This window comes from Sturnira hondurensis, unplaced genomic scaffold (genome assembly GCF_014824575.4).
Source record: "Sturnira hondurensis isolate 20B ecotype Veracruz unplaced genomic scaffold, ASM1482457v3 Scaffold0025370, whole genome shotgun sequence".
In the NCBI taxonomy this organism is placed as follows: Eukaryota; Metazoa; Chordata; class Mammalia; order Chiroptera; family Phyllostomidae; genus Sturnira; species Sturnira hondurensis.
The window spans coordinates 10,212,432-10,236,442 of NW_028098001.1; the positions used below are offsets into that span (position 1 = coordinate 10,212,432).

General features: G+C 41.3%; 3 protein-coding genes across 8 annotated transcripts in view; 2 read left to right on the plus strand and 1 right to left on the minus strand.

The window, feature by feature from the left end:
- The window catches only part of ME1 (malic enzyme 1), a 157,833-nt gene extending 155,697 nt beyond the window's left edge, over window positions 1–2,136 (plus strand). Inside the window, exon 14 of the mRNA XM_037039460.1 lies at window positions 432–2,136. Within this exon, the coding sequence (XP_036895355.1) occupies window positions 432–602 (171 nt within the window). The 3' untranslated portion in view covers window positions 603–2,136. The remainder of the gene's footprint in view (window positions 1–431) is intronic.
- Window positions 2,137–8,585: 6,449 nt separating this feature from the next.
- On the minus strand, window positions 8,586–13,530 carry RWDD2A (RWD domain containing 2A). Its single transcript, XM_037039421.1, has 3 exons — window positions 13,445–13,530; window positions 12,200–12,436; window positions 8,586–11,197 (listed from the first exon to the last, which is right to left on the minus strand). The coding sequence occupies exons 2-3, from the start codon at window positions 12,401–12,403 to the stop codon at window positions 10,520–10,522; spliced, it is 882 nt and encodes a 293-aa protein (XP_036895316.1). The 5' UTR covers window positions 12,404–12,436; window positions 13,445–13,530; the 3' UTR covers window positions 8,586–10,519.
- An 82-nt stretch (window positions 13,531–13,612) lies between these two features.
- Window positions 13,613–24,011, plus strand: part of PGM3 (phosphoglucomutase 3) — a 31,183-nt gene continuing 20,784 nt past the window's right edge. Inside the window, exons 1-6 of one of the 6 annotated variants that reach the window (XM_037039399.1) lie at window positions 13,613–13,726; window positions 15,083–15,173; window positions 15,405–15,610; window positions 17,177–17,361; window positions 18,232–18,299; window positions 22,544–22,677. In XM_037039399.1, coding sequence (XP_036895294.1) covers window positions 15,407–15,610; window positions 17,177–17,361; window positions 18,232–18,299; window positions 22,544–22,677 — 591 coding nt within the window. In that variant the 5' untranslated portion in view covers window positions 13,613–13,726; window positions 15,083–15,173; window positions 15,405–15,406. Of the gene's footprint in view, window positions 13,727–14,413; window positions 14,545–14,574; window positions 14,695–15,082; window positions 15,174–15,404; window positions 15,611–17,176; window positions 17,362–18,231; window positions 18,300–22,543; window positions 22,678–24,011 lie in introns of those variants that run through there. The other 5 variants (XM_037039401.1, XM_037039398.1, XM_037039404.1 and 2 more) reach the window with 5 other exon arrangements.

The window sequence follows — 24,011 nt, forward strand, 5'->3', positions numbered from 1 at the left end:
GGTGCCGGGATGAATAAAGAAGAAGATTTTGTGAGAGGCTGGGGTCTGAATGGGGATTGTTAAAACTGCAGGGTGTCTGAGTTCAGACTTAGTAGGAATGTTATGATATTTAGTCCAAATTTATTATCAGTCAGGTCATTTAAAGACATTTGCCATTGTCCTATCTGAGAAATTCTGGTTGGTCATCCTTTATTAAATCTCTGTTATACACACTTTCCTTTGTTGCTGATATTATATTCACCTCTTGCTCTAATTGCATTTTCATTTTGTATCTTCTTTGTGGATGTGTGCTTTTATACTACAACTTAATATTTTTGAAAACAGAGAAGGTATAAATTATAAATTAATGTTTTAAACAGATAAAACTTTTGACATGTGCTCACCATCACATCTGTTCATTAAATTAACTGATATTCTTCTCCTCTGTCTAGATTGTGAAAGATGCGTACCAAGAAAAGACAGCCACCGTCTACCCTGAGCCCCCGGACAAGGAGGCCTTCGTCCGCTCTCAGATGTATAGCACCGATTATGACCAGATTCTACCTGAGTGTTACTCTTGGCCCAAAGAGGCCCAGCAAGTACAGACCAAACTTCAACAGTAGCCTAGTAGTTGACATGTCTAGTCTAACTCCACTAATGAGATCTTGAAGTCTTTCATCATTTTTAAAGATTGGAATCTTTTATAATGATTTGTATATGATAGGATAAGATAGTTTTACTTTAGCAATCTAAAAATTTATGGAAAAATATTAACATACTTTAGGATAAACATCACATTAGACAGTTTATTTACTTTCTGCTTATTTATGATTTCTATCTTATTTTGCCCAAGTTCTCTTTAAAAGCTGTTGTACCTACCACTGAGAAACTCAGTTGTTCTTAGATAGGCAACTAATGGGAAGACCAAAATTAGTAATTATTTTGATTAAAATGAAAATCCATACTTTTTTGTTGACCATTTTGTTAAAAGTCTTTTTATATAATGTGTGAGTGTGTGTGTGTATACACACACATATATATAAACACAGAAATATATTTAGACATAGATGAACTTTTGCTAAAAACAGAAACAACACTTTGTTGCCTAGAGAAATACAACCTCTCAGGTATTTTATTCCAACTCTAGACTATATTCCTTCTTCTGGTGAACTGAATTCTAACATTTCTAAGAAAGATCATTGCTGTTTACAATGCCCGGGGCAGCCTTAGATTTTAACACTCTTTCCCCATTGCTGCATCCTCCTCTCGCCATGGCCTCCATCAGATGCCCCCTCTAACAGCACCTTTCTTCCCCCCTGACCGGGCGGGTGCCCTGCCCTTCTGCTCCCCTCTGCCGCTGCCTGGCTTGTAAGGACTGTGCTCCTGTCCCGAGGTAGGTCCCTTCAGTTCAGCACAGCCAGCTCAGTGGGAAGAGCCCAGAAAAGATAGATAAGTTCCTTGAGAAAGGGCTTTCTGTGCAGTCAACCTTTTAAGACAAAGGTCTCTCTCCAGCGTTAGGAGCAAGGGCACGGTTCCCGGACAAGCTGACTTCCCACTGCAGTGATCTGCTCTAATGTCCTCTTGATTTGCTCAGTAATTAAGAGCTCATTGTGCTGTTACAATAAACACAATTTCCTCTGAACTTGGAGAAAATTTGATAACCACTTCCCTAATATCAGAAATTATCTTTAATTAGAAATTAAAATACTCTAATTACCATTAATAGTTACAGCCCCAAAATTCATGTTAGTTTCCAGGTTTACTTTAGAAATTAATCACTGAACCAATGGAAATGATTTTAAATTCGTAAGCTCAGGTACAATAACATTTGCTACTTATTTGTAGAATTTTCTGGTTTTGAAGTAATGCTTTTAAAGATGACAAAGAGATGTTCAAGGTAAACTGTACTATAAAAATGATTTTATTGGAAGTTGCAGGTTATACAAATTGTTTTAAATGTGAGTAGAAGGGGTGGGGGTATTTCTGAAAGTAACATCTAGTCAAGAGTTTTCTAAAGATAGTTATTTTGAAAAGATTCAGAACACCCAGTTTTTGTCTGTTTCCATTTTGTCTTGTAGCTCTAACTCAATGTACTTAACCTATGCAAAAGATTTATTAAAGCATAGAAAAAGTGAATGAATAAAATCATAAAATAATTGTGTTTCTCTTAAAGTATCGTTACATTTTAAAATAATGCTGGGTCTTAATGGGTGGTCATGTGACAGTATGTTACAAATTTTTTAAAATTTTAATAGCTATTTCAGTATGAACTTCATTTATTACATGCCATATATTATAGTTTTCTAAAATATAGGCACATAAATATAGTTATTTTTTTACCAAAAATCCTTTTTGCTAAAAGGATCTCATCTCTCTTACCACCTGTAAGACTGAAATAACGGAAAACCAAGATTTGATTTAACCTGCTGTTTGCCAGATTCCACCAGCAGTCTGCACTCACAGACTCACCAGGCCTCATGCGAATTGAGAGTATTGACCAGGACACAGCAGGACCTGGTTTTGGAGTGGGGACCTATGGCGAGGGGCATTTGGCAGACTTGTGACACCCTGCACTAGGTGAACTATAATATAGCTCATGCTTGACTGCTGTTAAGTCATGTGTCCCAGGAAACCCCACAGCCCCCCAACTCCAGGCAAGCCACAACACATGACATGTCCCCTCTCGCTAATCAAAGTGGGAGCTCTTCCTGTCTGAAGATGTCTTGACTGCCTTGCTGGAAGGTCCTGTAATGACCTCACCCAGTTTGCCTCCTCCTCTTCCCACACGACTGCTCCTTATTTCTACACACATAATGTCAGATTCTATCATGGGGAGGAGCTATAGTGGGTACAAATAAAAAGGGCAAACCCAGGAGAAGATTCCCACTCAGAGAATTCTAGACTTGGCTCCTTTGTGTTGGCAACACTTGAGGAAAATGTCTGGGATTCTGAAAATGTGCTGAGGAAGGAGAGGTGTGGTTTCGGACTGGGTGGAATTGTCTGATAGTGTGTACTTGCCACGGGCTCCGGGTTCAGTGCGCGGCTTTAAAGAGTTGAAAGGGATTCTGCTTGTTGGTTCAGTTAGTTTACTGAAATATAGACTTAGTAATGGCCCACATGACATAAAATTGAGACCACAAACACACCTTGAAATAATGTAAAGGAATTTAAAGATTTACAAAAATGACAATGTTGGAATGGATTTGTTCTGTCCAGATCAGACTATTCTAATCCTACTAATCTCCCAAGAGGGCCTACCAGTGACTGTCACTAAGGCCTTGACAGACACGTTGGTGAAGGGAACAGCAGCATCCATGAAAAACATTTCTTAAAATTGAGGTATAATTAACATATAATATTATATTAGTTTTAGGTGTACAACATGATTTGATGTTTGTATATATGGTGAAATGCTTACCACAATAAGTCTCCTTACCATCTGTCACCATACATAGTCCTCACAAATTTGTTTTTCTCATGATGAGAACTTGCGAGATTTACTCTCTTAGCACCTGTCAAATATGCAATAGAGTATTATTGACTGTGGTCAGCATGCTATACATTGCACCCCCATGACTTACTTATTTTATAACTGGAAATTTGTGTATTTTGACCCATCCCACCGGTTTCCCCCAACCCCCTACCCCCATCTCTGGAAACCACCGGTCTCTTTTCTGTATCTATGTGCTTTGTTTGTTTGTTTTAGGTTCCACATGTAAGTTTTATGTCATGTAGCAAAATGCCTCCAGGGTTTATCCATGTTGTAGCAAATGTCAGGATTTTGCTTTTTTAAAAAAAGATTTTATTATTTTCAGAGAGAGGGCAAGGGAAGGAGAAAGAGGGAGAGAAATGTGGATAGGTTGCCTCTCACATGTCCCCTATTGGGGACCTGGCCACAACCCGGGCATGTGCCCTGGCTGGAAATTGAACCGGCGACCTTTTGATTCACAGGTGGCCACTCAGTCCACTGAGCCACACCAGCCAGGGCTTTACTCCTTTTACAACTGAATAGCATTCATTTATACCGTATTTTCTTTATCCATTTACTCATTTTTGGGCACTTGGTTTGTTTCTATGTCTTGCCTATTACAAATAATGCTGCAATGAACACAGAGCCCATATATCTGTATGAATTAATGTTTTCATTCTCTATAGATAAGTACTCAAAAGTAGAATTCCTGGATCATATATGGTAGGTCTATTTTTGATTTTTTTGGAACTTCCATACTCCTTTCCATAATGGTTACGCCGATTTACATTCCTACCAACAGTGCACAAGCGTTCTCTTCTCCCCACAGCCTCACCAACATGTATTTCTTGCCATTTTGATAATAGCTATTCTGACACATGTGAGTTGATAACTCATTGTAGTTTTTATTTGCATTTTCTTGATAATTAAAGATGTTGAGCATCTTTTCATGCACTTGTTGGACATCTATATCTTCTTTTTGAAAAATGCCTATTCAGATCCCCTGCCTATTTATAATCATATTGGGTTTTTTCGCTTTTATTGAGTTGTATAAGTTTTTATATATTTTGGATATTAGTCCCTTATCAGATATATGATTCAAATATTTTCATCTTTTTAGTAGGTTGCCTTTTTATTTGGTGAGGGTTGCCTTGCTGTGCAAAACTTTTTAGTTTGATGGTATACCACTTGTTTATTTGTACTTTTGTTGCTTATTTGTGCATTTATTTCATTACCTTTGTTTTTGTTGTCAAATTCAAAAAAGTCATTGACAAAACCAATGTTAAGAGGTTTGCTTCCTATGTTTTCTTCTAGGAGTTTTATAGTTTCAGGTCTTTCATTCAACTCTTTAATCCATGTTGACCAGATTTTTGTGTAGTGGTTCTGTTTTCCAGTGTCATTTGTTGAAGAGACTGTCCTTTCCCTGTGTATATTCTTGGCTCATTTGTCATGATTAATTGACTCTATTTGTGTGGGCTATTTCTGTTCGGCCTCACTGATGTATTTGTCTCTTTTCATGCCAACACTATCCTGTTTTGATGACTATAGCTTTGTAGTGTAATTTGAGATCGGGGTGTGTGATGTCTCCAGCCTTGTTGATTGCTTTGGCTATTTGGAATCTTTTGTGGTTCCATACAAACTTTAGAATTTATTTCTGTGAAAAATGTTATTAGAATTGGGATAGGGATTGCATTGAATCTGTATTATGGACATTTAAACAATATCAATTCTCCCAGTCATTGAGCATGGAATATCTTTCTGTTTATTTGCATCTTCAATATCTTTCATCAGTGTCCTATTGTTTTCAATGTACAGGTGTTTCATCTCCTCAGGTCAGTTTATTCCTAGTTATTTATTTCTTTTGATACAATTATAAATGAGATACTTTTCTTAGTTTTTCTTTCTTATAGTTTATTACTATTATACAGAAATCAACAGATTTTTGAATATTGATTTTATATGTTGCAATTTTATTGAATGTTTATTAGTTCTAATAGTATTGTATTTTGGTAGTCTTTAGGGTTTTCTGTATATAATATCATGATATCTTAAGTAGAGGCAGTTTTACTACTTCTTTTTCAATTTGGATGCCTTTACTTTCTTTTTCTTGCCTAAGTACTCTGGCTATGACTTTAAATACTTTGTTAAATAAAAGTGGCAAGAGTGGGCATCCTTGCCTTGTTTTTTATCTTAGAGGAAAAGCTTTCAGTTTTTTTATCATTGAGTTGGTATTAGTTCTCTGCTTGTCATATATGCCCTTTATTATGTTGAGGTATGTTCCCTGTATACATAGTTTTTGAGTTTTTATCATAAATGGATGTTGAATTTTGTTACATGCTTTTTCTGCATCTTTGAGTTGATCTTTTTATTTTTATCCTTCATTTTTTTAATGCAGCATATAAGGTTGATTTGCTGGTGTTGCAAAATCCTTGAATCCCAGGAATACCTCTCATTTAATCATGGTGTATGATCCTTTTAATGTATTGTTGAATTCGGTTTGCTAATGTTTGTTGAGGACATGAAAAGCATTTTAATGACTCTTCTCTGTAAGCTCTGGAGGCTTATGGGAAATGCTATGGTTAAAATGCGTCCCTTATTTCAGTGGACGTGTCAGAATCTCGGGCTTGATAGAACCTTAGCAGCAGCAGCACTTGTAGCAATTAACAGCTGGAGACAAGGTGGAAACGATGATAACAGAAGCAGATCTACTCTGCTCAGAATGGCTTAGTCTACAGAAATCTTTGCTGGTGGCCAGTAAATCACAGGGCCCCATGTCCTGAAATTTTGGTGAACAATGTAACAATTGGGATAGCACAAGTGCTGACCAAGAAAAGTGAATGCCAGTGTATACAACTGGTACAGCCACAGCAGCGTCTGATAGCTGAATATCAGCTTTGCTTAGGTCTAAATATGTGGGCAGCCCACACAGGTCTACCTGACATGTATAACAACAGCAGAAAAGCCTGACTACAGCCACCACGATTGAGTGTCAGGGCCCTCACCACGTTGCCAATCACAGATACAAATACGAAGGTGAAGAACTCTGTAATGTAGATGTTCCCAACATCTTCCTCTGTGGCTGCATTTCCTAGGGCAACAGTGCACTGCATGAAGAAAACCACTAGGCCTTTTGGAAATCATCTGGCCATAGTCTGAATGAATGCAGATTTCTGAGGACTCTATGTGACAAAGTGAATGCTACAGGAATAAACCCATCTTGTAGTATTTTCCCAGTAGAGTTAGGATGGAGTTCTTCATCACCTATGGCAATATCCCCACAGTGGATCCCCAATGTATTTTAAAAAAGGATTATTCTGGCAGGAAATGCCAAATAATTTGCAGGGATAAGTCCCACCATCGGAAACTTTAGAATAAGCAGAAGTGTGATTCTTACTATTTGTGGAATTAACATGCTTTGGCATGTGCAAGAGACTGATGGATCTTTAGGAGTAACAGCTGGTGTCTGACAAATTCTTTGTTGGAGCGAATCAGTAGGTGGCTATTGATTTGGCCAATGATTTTTCCCTTGTTTCTCCTTTGTTCCAGCAAGTAGAGGGCCCCCAAGCAGTTTGTACCCTCAACAGGTAACATTATAGATTGTCTTTTATCAATGTTTCATTAACTCTATGACACTGTCCCAGAATATAATTCTGGTTCCTGGGCCTCAATGATCTCATTGTTGTCTGGGGCATCAAGCTGGTCGAATGCATTGATGTTGCTGTGCTCGCAGGACCATGAGCACAGGTGCCGTCAGGCTCCATGGACACCTGCTGACGTCCATTGTGTTGCGGGGTAGATGGTCAGTCCAAAGAAAGCCCAAGTCTGGTGCGTGCTAGAGCGTCCCCTCCATAACAACAAATTGTGTACTTTGTCCCACCCACGACTAAGGAGGAACCGAGTGTTTGGTGGGCTTTTTTGAATTTTGGGTCCAGTACTCAAACCTATTTATGGGTGATCCAAGTGCTTCCAGCCTTTACTGGTCTGAGAAGAAAAACCTCTCCATCTGATCCTGGCTGCACTGAAAGTACAGTATTTTTCAGACTATAAGACACACTCCTCTCCCCCAAATTTGGGAGGAAAATGGGGGTGCGTCTTATAGTCTGAATCCAGCTTACCTGGCTTGCTGTTGAGGGCGCGGTGGAGTGGATTCACGGGTTATTATGTATTTTACCACATTTTTTGCTTCAATTTTTTCCTGTTTTCCTCCTGTAAAACCTAGGAGCATCTTATGATCCTAAGAATATGGTAGTTCCACTGTGTGGATCTTATGAGGGAGATCAAGTGGACTCAGAGTTTTGGAGCAAATCAGGATTCTGTATAAAACCAGGATTTTTTGAGCAAACCATGCTCTCTTCAGAAAATGCCTATTCTTTCAACTTAACACTGGGCTACTTGAGGTGAAAGCAAATGAAAGAAAATTGTTCTATTCAAAGAGTTATATGGAGACCTGAGATGGGCTCCCTCCAGGCCTTCTCAAGTTCTCAGAAGGGATGGACGGCGTGTAAGCCATCATATACGGAAACAAGTCCCCGGGCAACATACTTCTGCTTCAGTGTGGGATGTTTTACAAGTCCTCGGGCTGTGGTCCATCAAGCCATCTGGCCGACTCCTCCATCCATTTTACACACACCCTCAGCCCTTAGCCTAGCACATACTAGACCAATTAGGAATGAAAAGCAAGAGTACATACTTGAAGAAATGGTGATTTAGTTCACTACATTTTAAAGACACTACCACATGTAAAACGAGCATTCTTTCTAAATAACTATTTTAAAAATACAATGTCTCTATGCAGTATCAAGATTCTTCAGTTACAACAGAGATAGTCTTTCAAGAAAAAAAGGGCGGGCATGGGGTAGCTCAAAGGAGGAGTTAAATAACCCAGCATTCAGCAGGCCAGAAGTGGAGGTGGCGCTGCAGAGGTAAGAGGCAAGAGATCAGACCCACCTTGACGGGAGGCTGCCAGTGGGCGGTGCAGTTTCATTCACTTCTCCCAGACCACAGAGAGAAGGGACAGTTCCCCAAAGTCTGTGTGTGTGTGGAGTGCTGTCTGCTTATTATATCAGTCTGAACAAACAGAACTAGCAGTCTACTGTACATACCCAGCTGAGTTTTGAATGATCGTATTTGTATTTTCTCTATAAAAACCTACACTTCTCTGAAAATTCATGCCTATTATTAGTGCTTCTGATAGCAGTGAAGTATTGCTGTATACTCACATAGGTCACATAAAAGTAGGTTCTGAAAAATTATCACCAGAAATAGCTAGAGGCAAAAAAGATTTCATAAGCTAGAATTTATTCCCTTCATTTGATATGTAAATAATGTTTTTTTGTTCCATATTTCAGTTCTTTAAGCTTCTCTATCACTACTTTTGCAAATTTAATCCTAGACAGATCTGTGATTTAGGCATGTATTAGGTGCTTGGCACATTATTACTGTCTCATTTCAAAGGAAAAAAAATTAATGGAGTTACATCTGTCTAGAGCCAAAGAACTTGTGAATGCTAATTACATTTAGTTGGTTTGGGGGGAAATCATGTGGGAAATCCTATACAGAGTTGTTTTCAGTCCATGTAAGTGTTATTTCTCCCCCTTTTTTTTGTATTGAAAAATAAGTGTGAGGCTTCAGCTTGAGTCCCACATCTGCAGCTGGGGTGTGTAAGCCGAACGATCTGGCCAGGCAGGCCCATGGCCCTAGTTGTGCCTGGAAGGAAACCCGTTCTGAGCTAAGAGCACAGGCAGAATGGGGTGGACCCAGTTCCAAGGCTTGAAGGTCATGAGTTGGTCTGCTATTCCGTTTGTCCTCACCCTAGCCCAAAGACAAGTGTCTACATCTTAGACACAGCACAAAGCCAGCATGAAGTAGTCATAAAAAGTTCTGTAAGCACGTGCAGCGCTGATGGGCGTCTAACAGTTTACCATGATATGGGGACTGAGGAATTCCCCTCCAAGTTACTAAATCTCAGCATCCAGCGTTGGTGTCCTGAGAGAACCAGGACATCAGTGGGGTGCCTGGGACCCAGCAGAATAAAATGTCCCCCGAGGAAGGATGGTAGTAGGCAAAACCATGGGAATCAGAGAAAGCCACAGAAAGGCAGCTCAGGGCACTCCTGGACACAGAGGAGACTCGTGGAAACTCTTGGATGTGGCAGATACTTTGTCATGAAAGGGTTTTTGGCAAGTGCTACTTCAATACGAATTATTACCATTAAAATAAATCTCATTTTGAAAAAGCCTGGTGGAGCCTGTGGTGTCTGGAATTTTCAGAAGAGAGGACAGTGACTTATCATCAAAATGTACAGGACGGTCCTGGGGCATCCACAGTGGGCCTCTGGCAGCCCTCGCCCTGGTACCCGGGCAAACATCGCCAGGATGCATTACCTGTGGAACACGTTGTAGACAAATCATTTTTTGTGGACAAGAAACGAACTAAGAATGTTGGTGTCATTAGCATTAGTATCATTAATCAGCTGATGTAAACACCCAAAGAACTTGGGTCGTCTTCATCACTATTGAGATTGCTGATTCCTCTGCCGTTACAGACAGGATCTGAAACTGATTTTCTTTCTTTTACTGAAAGAAAAAAAACCTCAGAATAAGGGCTTTAACATAAAGTAAGCACCGTAGCAAACATGCTGTCTGTTCTCATTTTAAACTTGATTTAGAATACATCTCCAGTAACGAAAGAAACAACATCTGTGCTAACTGAATGCTATGCTAGCATCATGACGGCAGGGGCAGGGGGGGTGGTGTGTCACTCCTCTTTACGACCTCAGCTGCAGCTGGACCCTGACATCCACTGTGGGCTTTGGACTCCTCTCCAATGAAATCGGCTTCCCCGGTTCAATTGTCTGCTTTTATGAAGCTACAGTTAAGCAGTCTTCAGTTAACACAAGAACATACAGATAACATCACCACTGCACTCGTACAAAGTTAAAAGGCCTATGCAGAAATTCTGGAGCTAGGTTTCTCACAGGGATGGTCAACAGCCACCAGCCGTTTTATTGGGGTTTTATTGACAGAAATATCGACTTGGTGAAATGACAGGCATAGGCCTTTCAATAGCTTTCTAGGAATCTGAACTTTTGCTTTCAATACCAAATAATATCTGGAAAACATGCTCACTTTTGTGTTTTCTTAGGAATTCTAAAAACTGGCCCAGATTCATGTGGTAGTCGTTCCTTAATCCATAGTCACCATGGGCCTCTAGGTGTAATTCTTCAAAAGATTGGAAAAGGCGCAGGTCCTGCCCGTTTCCTTCTGTTTCAGTACTTTCCGCGTGCTTACAGGAAATGTGTTTCCAATTGGGGTACCTAATTGTGTGCCAGAATTCCTCACAGTGCTCTTTGAAGCCCTCCACACAAATTATACCGGGCTTTCCTGTCATACAAAATCCAGTCACATCCAGCCTTTTCCCGACATCCAAAATCTTTTTCCGTAGGTCCTGCTGATATATATGGTGGCTGTAGATCCACATTCGGAGAAATGTGTTCTTAGCTGGCCTTGCTTGTGTAGACGGTTCGTAAACAAGCTTTCTGTTCAGGAAATAGGAGGCACTGTTGTCCTGTAACCACTGGATTGCGGCGCACACACACAGCTCTCCAGGATCAAACGTCCCTATGTAAGAAGTGAGACCTTTGTTGAGAAGTAGCTGCTGCTGTCTGTCAAGCTCGGGTGACCGTCCAAACAGCTGCAGGGCTGCATAGGGGTAGCTGTGAGGCATGGTTACTTGCAAATCGATTTTCACCTTAAAATGAAAATCAAATAGGTTTAAGAACCATAAAATCACCTAAGGCAGTTTATCATGATTTTATTAAATGTAAGTTATTGCTATTATTACCAGCTAAGTGCAGATACCATATTAAATACTTTATATACACTATTCCTTCCATTTATGCATTCATTCATTCATTCATTCATTCATTCTAGTTGAAGAACACTTAACCCACCTAACCACATGCCAGGTACCCTGTGCTAGAATGAAGAAGTGAAGACACTATTTCTGCCCTTTGTGAAAAGTCTAGATCCTAGTGAAGGAGACAGACATTAAGTAATTACATGCAGCAAGTATTTAATTTCAATGGTGAGAAGCATTACTGTGGAAGACTATAGGGATCCACTGAAATGTGTATCCAGGGGCACTGAATCCAGTCTGGGGACCCAAGACATCGCCTATCAGGGAATGACAAAGGGTGAGTTGGAGAATCTGAGAGAGTTGTCCTCAGATGCCGAGTCCACTGGTTCCTATGCTGCGCTAGTGCTGGAGGTAAATGGATCTGAAGATGAAGGTAATTTCATTTTTAGAATTGAGATTTTGCTATCTATTTTTGCTTTCTGTGTTCCGGGTGCCACCAGAGAAACATTCATTTACTCCTTTCAAAGCCACTTGTGCTGAAAACCACATTTAGATCTGTAAAAGTCACATGTGTACAAGAGTGTCCATCCTATAATAGTTGGACTGGTAAAAAAATAGACGACTGAGCAGAACAATGGCAGTAAGATGTTTTTAATAAAACAAATTGGGCATATTTGTTTAAAAGGAGAGTGAGTGTCTATGTACAGTCCAGGATGTTGCTGAAGATGACTTACAGGGCACCCTATATTTCACACATCTTGCTTTCAGACGACTAAAGGAAAACACCCATCTGGAATATTCTCTATTTGCTTCCTGGAGCAAAAAGCTCATGTCCCAGGTGTTTCCAATAAAAACTAAGCCATGACAACAATTAAAACAACTCAGGGCACTTACCTTGGGCTCCTCAACCTGGAGTGTAATCACAAATTCAATTTTTGGTGGCAGCGCCTCCCTTGTGCCTTCCAAATATCTCTTTATATTCGTCAGGGCATTTACATCTTCAAGTTTTACTTCTCCTTGGTTAGGAAACATGGAAAACAGCATTTCCATCTCCAGCAGCTGAAGCTGCAGGCACTCTTTCGTAGAGGTGGAGGACATGTTTGTTGCCTTGATATCAACCTGCCAGGAAAACTGGAAAGGCCCAGGGACCCTGGGTTTGTCAGTCTGCAGTGCCTACCGAAATTTCCCGAAGGTCCCTTTGCTCGGAAGCAGTTTTGCAGAAACACTAAGCATTGAGACTTAGGGGCACAAACAGGCACGCTTACGCTTTCTCCTTTATCTCCTGGACCCCAATATCTATCTAGTATGTGCAACATCCCCCAAGATACTTCGTTAAAATTCAGATTCCCAGTCCCTTTCCCCTACTTCCACTTCCGATCTAGATCTGGGAATGTGGACTTTCAACAAGTGTTCCGAATTACTTCTTTGCAGGTGGTTGGCAAACACCTGTGGACACTTTGAAAGCCTGAATTTGGGAATAGGCAAAGGGCCCAGCTTCTGAATCCTCCCAGGTCTCTGGCATGGGCAGAGCTAGACGCTGCGGTGAGAGAACCCCGCAGTGCCGTTGGGGCGGAGCCCTGGGTCCCCAGGCTTTGGGGTCTCGAGGGCACCGCTGCCGCCAACGCCAGTTGTCGCCCCACGGCCCCCCTCGCATCGCGGTTGGGCCTTTACGACTTTACACAGAACAACACGGGGGTTGGCGTCAGGAGAGCTCTGGACGATTTGAATCCATTTGCCTCCGCCCCAGGGGCCCAAGTTTGGGTCGGGGCGGGGGGGGGGTGTCCTACAGTTACATAAATGAAATTTAGTCTTAAAAAGATGGAGATGGGGCGGGAGTGGCGGCCCAAGAAGGCCTCCCAGAGTCAACGGTTTGGAAGATGAACCTCGAGAATCAAGAAGCGGATGCAAAAAACTGGTGGCCTTCACTGTGGCCGGGACCACTTCGTCAGAGGCCTCAGATCGGGACAGGCACTCCCCCAACCCCATCCAAGATCACTGGGATCGGCTTCCCACGACAATGGATGGGATTGGCCACCCCCAGACCCAAATTTGGAGGAGGGGCTGGGCATGTTGTGGTCGCAGTGCTCAGAAGGCCCGCAACCCTAGGCCCCAAACCCCGGGCCACAGCGGAGGCCTCACCCTTCTTGGTCACTCAATCGAAACAGCCCCAAACCCGCTCAGAGCCCGGTTCCGCAGTTACTGCAGGCGCTGGCTGCGCGCGATCCGGGAGGAGGCGGGGCGGGGCGGGGCGGGGCGCCGCGAGAGAACCCTCCTTCACAGCGATTGGTTGAGGGGCGTGGCGACGAGGCGGAAGCCACGCAGGGCCACGTCTGCGGGTCTGAGAGCTCCAGGGTGGTTCCAGGCGCCGCCGCGAGGCAGCTTCTCTGCTCCGTGGAGGGGAGGGTGAATCTTCTGGCGGAGGTGAGTTGGGCCTTGAGGCTTGGAGGTGACACCGGACGTTGCGGTCTACAGGGGTTCGGCCGCCCTATAGGCTGGTGGTTAGGCTAACGGACTGGCACGAGGACCGCGCGCAGGACACACCCACTCGCCACTGCGTGGAGGAAACCGGCTGGTGGGCCGGTCCGAGGGTCTCGTGCTGCGCAGTCTCTTCCGCCGGCCTGGGCAGGGTCCCGGGGCCTGCGGCGGGAAGGGTATAGGAGGAACGGAGGAGGTGTTGATGTTGGAATGGAGGGCAGGGGGACACTTTTAACGTTTTCAGAATGGGCACTGTGTGGACTTGGAAATACTTTTAATAAGAGCGTTCACATATTCATCGATAGTGGTTTCAGCACCTAAAACGCATTTAGGGGTGCACTCATCGTAACTTCAAAAAAAAAAAGATTTTTTGGACTTAGCAGGGTTGGTTTACGCCCTGTAAGTAATCATGCACATTACTGACTGGTCAGTTTTTAACAAAATGTATTCTTGCTTGTGAAAGAGATTTGATCACTTTGGACTGAACTAAGTTAGCTTTCTGAGTGCTAGCTTTTGCCAACTGAACAAAAGCAAACATTTTTCACTATTTCCTTTAGCTTTTGTTCATTGAATTACGGGCAGTGCAGAAAACAAGATACAGGCTTATCTTATTTTATAGTGCTTAGCTTTATTGCGCTTCACAGATGTTATTCATTTTACCAATTGAAGGCAAGACCCTCCATCAGCAGAAGTATTATAACTAGCTTTATTGCAGTACTTGCTTTGTTGCTGTTGACTGTATCCCAAGCCACAATTCCTACCAGGTATGCCTGTGGTGAGGCCCGTAACTGGGGGGCTGCTCCTCGTCTCTTGGATGATTGGAAATGGGACTGACCCAGGAAGTTGAGTAGTACTTACAACTGATGTTGGAAGCCTCAAGCGCCACTTAAAATTGGAGTATCCCAGAGAACAAGGTGACTAAGTGGACTAAGTAGGGCCAGAGGGCTAAGCTGTTTGCTTTTCTTTTTTAATTAAAGGTAGAAGGAAGATGTTGCCAGTTTCAGAGCTTAAATTTAGAAGGATGTCCTGATCCTTATGAAAATAGAAAAATCCACTGTCACATTTTGGAGAGGAGACTGTTACCCTTTGCTTTTCATCTTGGAATATGTCTCTGTAGGCTGGGAAGAAGTGCAAAAGAACTTCACAGTTTTCCCAGATACTTTGGAAGTGCAGGCCAGTCCATTTGAGAATATGACCTTAGGCTTCAGTGTCACCAGCTACCTATGTGAACTTCGCTTGTCTAACTGAGGCCCAGGCTTAAGCTGCCCTCTTTCTACAGTGAGGTGAACTTTGCTCTTGTAGGAATTTCTGAATCCATGTGTGGAATCTTCATTTTAGTTGAGAGTGGGCCATTTTAAATTTGTGCGGGGCCCATCTGGAACCATCACGGGAGATGAGTTGGAGCCCATGCGACCTCTGCCCTGGAGTGACAGTATAAGTGGGGCAGGACCTTTGCGTGATACTGACTTCCAGGATTTGCTCTATCATTCTTTTCTCTCCCAGACTTGGTTCTCTGGGGAGGTGTAAAGTGAGGCATGCCTATTAGTTTGGGGTGGCATTTTTGAATTAAATGCTCCTTAAAAGATTTCTTCATGTGCCTGAAAAGTATTCCTTAATTTTGTAGGCATGGATTTAGAAGCTATCACCAAATGCTCAGCAGTGCATGCCAAGCCCAACGGACTCATTCTTCAGTATGGGACTGCTGGATTTCGGACGAAAGCAGAGCATCTTGATCATGTCATGTTTCGCATGGGGTTATTAGCCGTTCTCAGGTCAAAACAGATGCAATCTACAATAGGAGTCATGGTAACAGCATCACACAATCCCGAGGTGTGTATTTAGTGCTCTGAGGAAGGAACCTTTCATTATAAGACCAAACCTTAGTGTGTCTGAGAAGTTTGACCCCATGTACAAATTCTAGTTCTAGGAATGTGCCTTGTTGTTGGTTTTTGCATTTGGATTTGAAACAACTTTTTCTTATGAGTGGTCATTTAGCTTGTGACTCTTTGAGGGTGTGGAGGGAATGAAGTGAGACTGTTATTTTTAGGGGAGTGTCCATTTTAGAGAAATAACAGAATGTCCTTCCAAACTAGTTGTACTGTCAAAATATCAGTAATAAAAAGTCTTACCTCTGTTAATTTAGCAGAAATTAATAGACCCAAGGTGGAGGAAGAGCTTTAATCTTGTGGATTAAAGACTTAATCCACACTTGCAAAGACTTAGCACATTTTGAAAATTTTCAGACAGGTTTTTTAATACCTAGGGAATAGTTTCCTGTTCTGAAGAAATAGCCAAACAGGAGGTTCAAGGGATCCAAAAGTGACCTTAGGGCCAACTATTGATTTGGCCGATGTGTTAGTGTTTATGACAATTTTTTATCAAAATATTCCTTTTGACACAACTAAACTATTTTGTTCTGTAGCTCACTAAGACAGGTGGGGCAAAAGTGGGTTTATAGTTCTGAGGATACAAAACAGTTTATTCTTCTATTTATTAATTTTTGTATCATTTTTCTTATGAATGACTGTAAACCTACTTTTGCCCACTGTATGTGGTTTGAATAATATGCTTGTTTGGTTGATGGGGCAAAAGATTTTGCATTTGTAGCTAAATCAACAATAAATTAAAGCTATTTAGATTAATGAAGGATTGTAATCTCTTCCCCCCAAACGAGGACTTTGCTGACCCAACTTACAAATATGCATCACTATAAATACATGAAGTGTTTAAGTATTTGAATTCCCATAATTGATTAATCACCTGTAGGCAAACCTCATATTTACTGCTAGTTCCAGAAGAATTTCTTAAAATAATTTTGAGGTATTTCCTTCAGTTGACATTTACTCTCAACTACACTTTATTTTTTTCAGAAATTTGAGCAGAACAGGTAGGAGTCAGTTTTCAGCTTCTGTGCCACCCACCGGTGGACACAGTGGTCAGGATGGGCTTCAAGTCTAGAGTCATAGTGAGAAGAGTCTCTAGTGCCCTCATTCTGCTCTGTCTGTGCCCTCGTCAGTTAATTGATGAGTGTGCACGCATGTCAGCCTTTTAAAACTAGTGTGGTCTACTGGGCATGAGAGTGAGATCGACTTAATCTTTTAATGTCAGCACTGATGCTTCTTAGCTGTATGAATATAAACAAATTACTTAATCTGAATCATTGTTTTCTTGGAATAGTACTACAAATAATAGATTGATATGCGGGGTCTTTAGGATTTACTGAGCTAATGTACGTAAAATGCCTAGTTTAGTACCTGGCATTCAGTAGGGGTCACTGGTGAAGCTACGCAGTCACCACTGCCCCTTGTGGAGAAAAAACACCTTGCGGTTACTTCCTCAACTCATCCTTTTGAATATGCACAGATGACTTCAGATGACTTATCATTTTCTTTTAAGGAAGACAATGGTGTCAAATTGGTTGATCCTTTGGGTGAAATGCTGGCACCTTCCTGGGAAGAACATGCTACCTGTTTGGCAAATGCTGAGGAGCAAGACATGCAGAATGTGTTACTGGACATCAGCAAGAAAGCAGCTGTGGATCTGCAGCAAGATGCCTTCGTGGTGATTGGGAGAGATACGAGGTGACCATCCGAGTTACTGGTGACGCAGCTCTGGAAACTCGGTGTAAACAATTGTATCAGGTTTAGTGCCCATGACACGTTGAAAGAAATTGAGTAGGACCACCCCGAGAGGCTTCGTGCCACCTGGCCTTTGTAGTAGGATGTGGGGACTCAGTCCCTGCTGCAACTTGTTTTCTTTGGCCTCCGACACCAGCTCTGACACTTACTGTCCACTCTAACCTGTTGGAGCTTCCCATTGCTCATCTCTGAAGTGTTGATGAGAAGTCCTAATGCAGGGGTTCGGTGAGGGTTACGTGAAATCGTGTGTGCAAAATGTGTTTCCTGGCACGAGAGAAGTACTTGACAAATGTCTCCCACTCCTTCACTTGTGTAGGTTTACTTTTTTCCCCTAGAGAACACATGATTTTAACTCATTATTTCTAGAGATTGGTTTTATAATCTGTGTTACTGTTGTGTGATGTATTTGTATTATTTTCTCATGCTGGAGTTCACTGTAAAATATTAACATTTTATTTTTACAAATTTGTCATATTTGGCAGCCTTTGACTTCCTTTACAAAAACATGTTTTTGTGCAGTTATTGCCATGCTTGAAAAGGCACTTGGTATGGTGTCATTGGTATGCTCTTTATTTCTGTTTTCTTAATCCATTTAAAAGTTACCATCTTTCCAAGAAATAGCATTGTGAAAGACTGCTTATACTTTATGGAAATTATTTTTTCAGAGTTTTCAGACTTGATTGGTCTCAGCTCATACACAGTGAACTTTCTATTCTAGTATTTGTTGCACATAGTTTCAGCATTTGTTTTCAGAACTAGCCACCATGTTGGTTTCAGGACGGGATGTATTGTTTTTTCCCTTTTCTCTCCTAGGCCCAGCAGCGAGAAACTTTCACATTCCGTAATAGATGGCATCACTGTTTTAGGAGGTCAATTTCATGGTATGTAGTTCTCCTGAGGGGTAAATTAATCTTTGAAAAGCTTTTTAAAAAGTGAGAAAAGAAGACATTTATTTTAGGAAGGTTTGAAAATGCTATAAAGTTTTTTTTTTTTTTTTAAGATTTTATTTATTTATTTATCTTTAGAGTGGAAGGAGAGAGGGAGAGAAACATCAATGTATGGTTGCCTTTCGTGAGTCCCCTTCTGGGAGTTGGCCTGCAGGGAACTGGCCTACAACCCAGGCATGTGCCCTGACTGGGAATCGAACCGCGATCCTCTGGTTCGCAGCCTGTGCTCAATCCACTGAGCTCCACCAGCCAGGGCCTATAAAGTTTTTTTTAATGAACTAGATATAAATTACTACCTTTTAAGATGAAAAAATAAAAAAATTTCTGGACATATTTTGTTTTACATACAGAATATATAGGAAGCACATCTTAAACTACTTTCTTTAGTAAGGCTAAATTTCTTGATATAACACTCCTTGAAGTTACTTGAAGAAGTCAGTCCAGCAGAGTTTTTGTCAGGATCGGGTTCTCTCTAAGGGTGATGGGGAGTATCTTTGGTCTACTTATAATCATGCCTTTAAATTTTGACAGGCTTTTCACACCTATTTTGACAAATTGAAGTATTAAATGCCAAAAAACAGAGGCTATAATCCTCTTTTTGCATGTGAATCCCCTTGTGAATGCAGTGACTCCTCTGTGCTTAGAGGTGAATTTTCCGAGTGTCAGATCTTTCTTGTCTCTTAACCTTTTCAGCCTCCCTTCCAGCACCTGTGTCTTCCCTTCCTTCACAGTTCATCTGGCCTTTTCCAGTTGTGCGCTTGCCTTCTCTCGTTGCTCCTCTAGTTATTACTTATCCTACTATAGGCCCGTCTCCATGCTTGTCCTCCGCTAAAATGAGTCCTGATACTCTGAATTGTAAAGCTGCCATAAAAGTGAGGATTCTTAACTTGGCCTGGGGCCTGGTGGGGGAGGGCATCATTATGCTGCAGGACCCTGCATTCCGCTCAGTGCAGTGTGCACGTGTTACCTGCACATGCACTGAGTTTCTTGGGAGAGAATCCATAGCTTTTGTGAGGTATTCAAAAGGGTCTGCGACTTAAAAAGAACTCAGAGAATTTATATTTCGAGATTTTTATTTCAGTTGCTGTCTTGGTAGCTGTCCATACTTTGACTCCCTCTTTGTTTAAGCTTCTCCTTCCTTGGCTGCTATTCCTTATTGGTCATTTCTGTGGGCTCCTCTGTCTCTCCTGATGTGACTATTCACTTCTTCCTTTCACTCTGCCTGATGTCTGCATGGCCATCTTTACTGCCATCTTATACACAGCAGCTGTGTATATTCTTTTATTTACTTACGTATTCATTCATCAGGCATGACTGAGTGCTCGCTGTTTACAACCCTCCAGTAGACTATTTCACTGCATATCACAACCGCAATATGAAACCCATTATGTATCAGGGTGTGTGTATGTGTGTTTGTGTGTATAACTGAAATAAAAGTTTCAGTAAATAGTGCTTACCCATAATACACAATATACATTCATCTATTTCATTAGAAAATGCAGAATTGCTGGTGTGTTTATTGGATTCCGTGACCTGCTAAAGAGTGCAGCCTGCGGTTTGCAATGCATGGGTCTGGGTGGCGCCTCCACTCAGTGGCTCGCCCTTGTCTTTGTTCACTCTGCCCAAAACTATTCCTTCTGCTGTCCCTAGAATGGTTGATATTTTTAGCACTTTGATTCTGTCTCTAGAACAATTACGTTTTTTTGTAGTTTAAAATTTTTTTAGTTAACTTTTTAAAACTTCATTTCTCTCTTCAGCATAAGGGTATTTCAGGAAATGAAAGAACGTCAGTGGAGCTGTAGCACAGGGAGAGAGCATGGGGGAAGCTAGTGGAAGATACGATGAGGGAGGTAAGCAGGGCCCAGCTCTTCCAAGCCTTATGGGTCCTGGCAAAGGTCTGGGTTTTGTAACAAATGCAACAGGATTCCTTTGAAGGATTTTGTGCATGAGAATATGGTTATGTTTTCATTTTAAGCCAGTCATTCTGGCACTTATATGGAGAGGGATAGGAAGGTTGTAAGAAAGAAAAAGAGACCAGCTAGAGACTGTGCAAGAGTGATGACAGCAAGAGAAATGGAAAAAATTGGAATTAAGTGAAAGGATTTTGTGATGTGATGAGGATAGAGCTGTAAAGAATGGCTTCTGTGTTTCTGGGTTTATCAGTGGAATAGACGGTTGTGCTTTTTACTGAGTAACTGTGTATAGTCATTTACTAAATGTTTATTTGGTAATTTTGATATTGGTCACAAAATTTGTTTCATCCTTTAATATGTGTTTTGGAGTAGTGTTTTTCCTCCTTTGATGGTTCCATTGAGTTGGTCTAAGCTGTTACCTACTTTTTTGTTTCATCAAATTCTTCTACCAGAGCCAAAGTTGGCTTCATAAAACAGCAGTTCTTTTATGACTGCAGGGTTCAAGATCTTATTGAATAAAATGACTTCCTGCCTCCAGTGCAAACTCTGGTGCATGACTTTGAAGACCGTTGACAGATTTAGTCATTGAATGTTTATTGGATGCTGGTCCATTTCTCCTGTTCTTTGTTCATGGTACCTTTTTGTGTGTTTGTATGTGTGTTTAGATTTTTGACTGTAAGCTGTTTGGGTTTTTTTGGTGATTTTTTTGAAAAATTATTTGTGGGACATTTTTGAGGTTTATGATAAAGATAACTTTCTCTCAGAGTTTTGTGTTTGCTTGTGCTGGGAGTATCACCTGGCTGGTGATGACATGATTCTTTGATGACAAGGTTCTTTTAGACCCATGCTGTTACAGGGATTTGGGCTGGAAATGCATGGGAGGCCTGTGCTGTGGTTACGCTCATAGCTCCTCAGCCACGGGCTTTCTCTTCCGCTGTGCTGTGTTCCCAGATGGCACTCCTGGGAGGAGACTTTTGACTCACTTTTGGTTCACTTTTGACTCACTCTTACACTAAAGAATAGTCCTTTGGAGCCTGGTCTTCTACTGGGTTCCCCATGTTCGAACAACATGGACTTTTTTTCACTGAAAACCATAGCGCAATTTCAAGTTTTGAGGAGTGCCAGAGATTAAAACCTGTCTCCTTGGCTTCAGTCTTGGAGTTCCTCTACCTCCACAGATTTTGGTCTACTTCTCCTGCAACATATTGGCACTGTAGTTATTTTTTGAAAAAGAGTTTTTAGTTAGCCTTTTGATTGTTTGTAGGAGTGTCTACCTTAATTATGTAATTTGCAGTGTTACTGGAAATAGAACTCAACTAGTACTTTTCTGTATCGCTCTGTTTTTATTATTCTCTGTACTGAATGATTTTTTTTTGCTCCCAGTACATATTTTTTCTAGAATTGAGCTTATGTCCAATGTATATATTTTTTAATACCACCAAACAGTTATTTCTGACACTGACTGCCTGATCCTACCTCGTAAGACCACCATCCCCCACCCACTTCACCTCCCAGTCTCCCGGGCTTCTGACCGATCTGGATGTTCTCACTTCCTTGGGTTAATTTGCTAAAGCAGCTCATAGAACATGGAGAAGCATTTTACTTCCTAGGTTACCACTTTATTATAAAGGATTTAACTCAAGAATGGCTAGGATGAGAAGATGCATAAGGCCAGATGTGTGGAAAGGGGCTCAGAGCTTCCAGACTCTCTGAGCTGCCACTGCCCATTCTTCGTATGTTCTCCAACCCAGAACCCTGAGCTTTTGGACTTTGCATTTTCCTGAAAGCTCCATTACCTAGGGATAAATGAGTTAATCATTGGCCATTGGTGATTGAACTTAATCTCTAGCCCCTCCAGCCTCCCTCCCTGAAATTGGCAGGTGGAGGGGGAGGGCTGAAAATGCCCTATAATCCTGTGATTGGTTCCCCAGGCAAGCAGCCCTTAGGTTACCTGAGGGCTTTCCCAAGGTCACCTTTTTAATGTAACAAAAGAGAATTCATTGCTCTCTTTGCTTAAGAAATTCCAAGGGTTTAGAAATTCCATCTGCAATGGGGACAAAGACCAAATATATATTTCTTACTGTAGATTACAATACCACAATGTGATGCACATTCTTAATGACTTCAGTGGATGTGCTATTTGAAAGTTAGCATTTTGTGTTTTCTGAGATGTCTTTTTGCACCCTGAAATTCCTATAGTACAAACCCATTTAAACTTTTTTCTCTTTATGAAGAAACATGGTAAATAGTTTTTTGTATTGGCAGATTACGGCCTTCTAACGACGCCCCAGCTGCACTACATGGTGTACTGTCGAAATACCAGTGGCCAGTATGGGAAGGCAACCCTAGACGGTTACTACCAGAAACTGTCTGCGGCCTTCGTGGAACTTACCAGACAGGTGAAAATTTGAATGTGCTTGTAGTTTATTCAAGTAAATGGAATAACAGCTATTGAATAATTTATTATTGTAATTGCATAGTTTTTCACTCCTCTTCCTTTTCCCAAAAATTCATCATATCTTTTTCTTTCCTGGGGTACTAAAGTCTAGGCTTTGTATCCTAACTGTGTGTGGGCATTTACTTGGCAAGGCATGTAACACAGTCTGAGATCGCTGGGGAAACAAACCAGGTGGTGTTCTTGTGCTAATGACTATTCATTCATGTGAATTTACTCTCAAGCAAGTTGGTGTTATTGGCATCACACTTGAGATACCTGGTGTTGTGAAGATTTTCATTGTTAAGGATATTGGCTTGCTAAACCTGCATGAGATTTGAGGAATTAAATTCACTTGATCAACAAATATTGAGTGTATGTTTCTGTCAGGCACAGTAATCCAAAGCAAAGCCCTTGCTTTCATAGAATTTATATTCTGAAGTGAGGGTTATAACGAAGGGAGACCAACAGTTAGAAAAAAACATACAAAATGCCCAGTGGTTTATATGCTGTGAAGAGAATGACAGATGTTTTTACTGCGCATTCTATCTATAACATTATTTTTAAGGGACTTTGCTTAATTGAGGCCAATGCTTATCAAGCTTGACCAAAAAAAAAAAATCTGAGATGTTCTAAATTACAGTATCCAGAGAGCAAGAGAGACAGAACAATTAGCTCGTTAATAGCTGTGGACCAACTAACAAAAGGCTGCTCACATTCAAGTGTGTCTGTTGGAATTTCAGTTTAAGTTCCAGGTGTTATGTCTGTGATTATTCTGAAGAGAGAATGGCCAGGTGTCTTCCAACCCCATGAGGCCTTTGCTTTTTTATGAACTTCCCAGACCTGCTCACACTCTATCCAAGGGTGCAAACATCCCAGAGCTGCCCACTTCCCCTTCTCCTGGCCCCTTTGTCTATAGCTAATGTAAACCCTTTCAGAACAGTTTACACCTTTCTCCCCTGTATGTGAGGTATAAAAACACTTGCAAAAAAACTGGGATGATGGCAGTCGTGTTTGTCTTCTCTGTCTGGCTATGCTGCTGGGGTTTTAGACTCAAGGCCCCAAGACACATGGTCCTTTTTTATCTAGCGATGGCTTTTAGCATGAAAGTTAATTTTTCATTTAACAAGTTCCATTTCCATCAGTCGTTTAATCATGAAACTGTTCCAGTGTCAAAGTGTTCAAAAATGTATTTAAACATTTTACTGTGATATTTATGATTTTCATCTGAATGTGTGTACTCCTTGTTTCTTGGTTTGAACTAGATGAGCTAACTGAAATAATGGAGGGTTTTTACAT

Excerpts from the sequence above, each read along its gene's own strand:
- RWDD2A (XM_037039421.1), bottom strand. The coding sequence starts at position 12,403 with ATGTCCTCCACCTCTACGAAAGAGTGCCTGCAGCTTCAGCTGCTGGAG. Across the intron at positions 11,198-12,199 it reads TCCAGGTTGAGGAGCCCAAG|GTGAAAATCGATTTGCAAGT; the intron begins GTAAGTGCCCTG and ends TTTCATTTTAAG.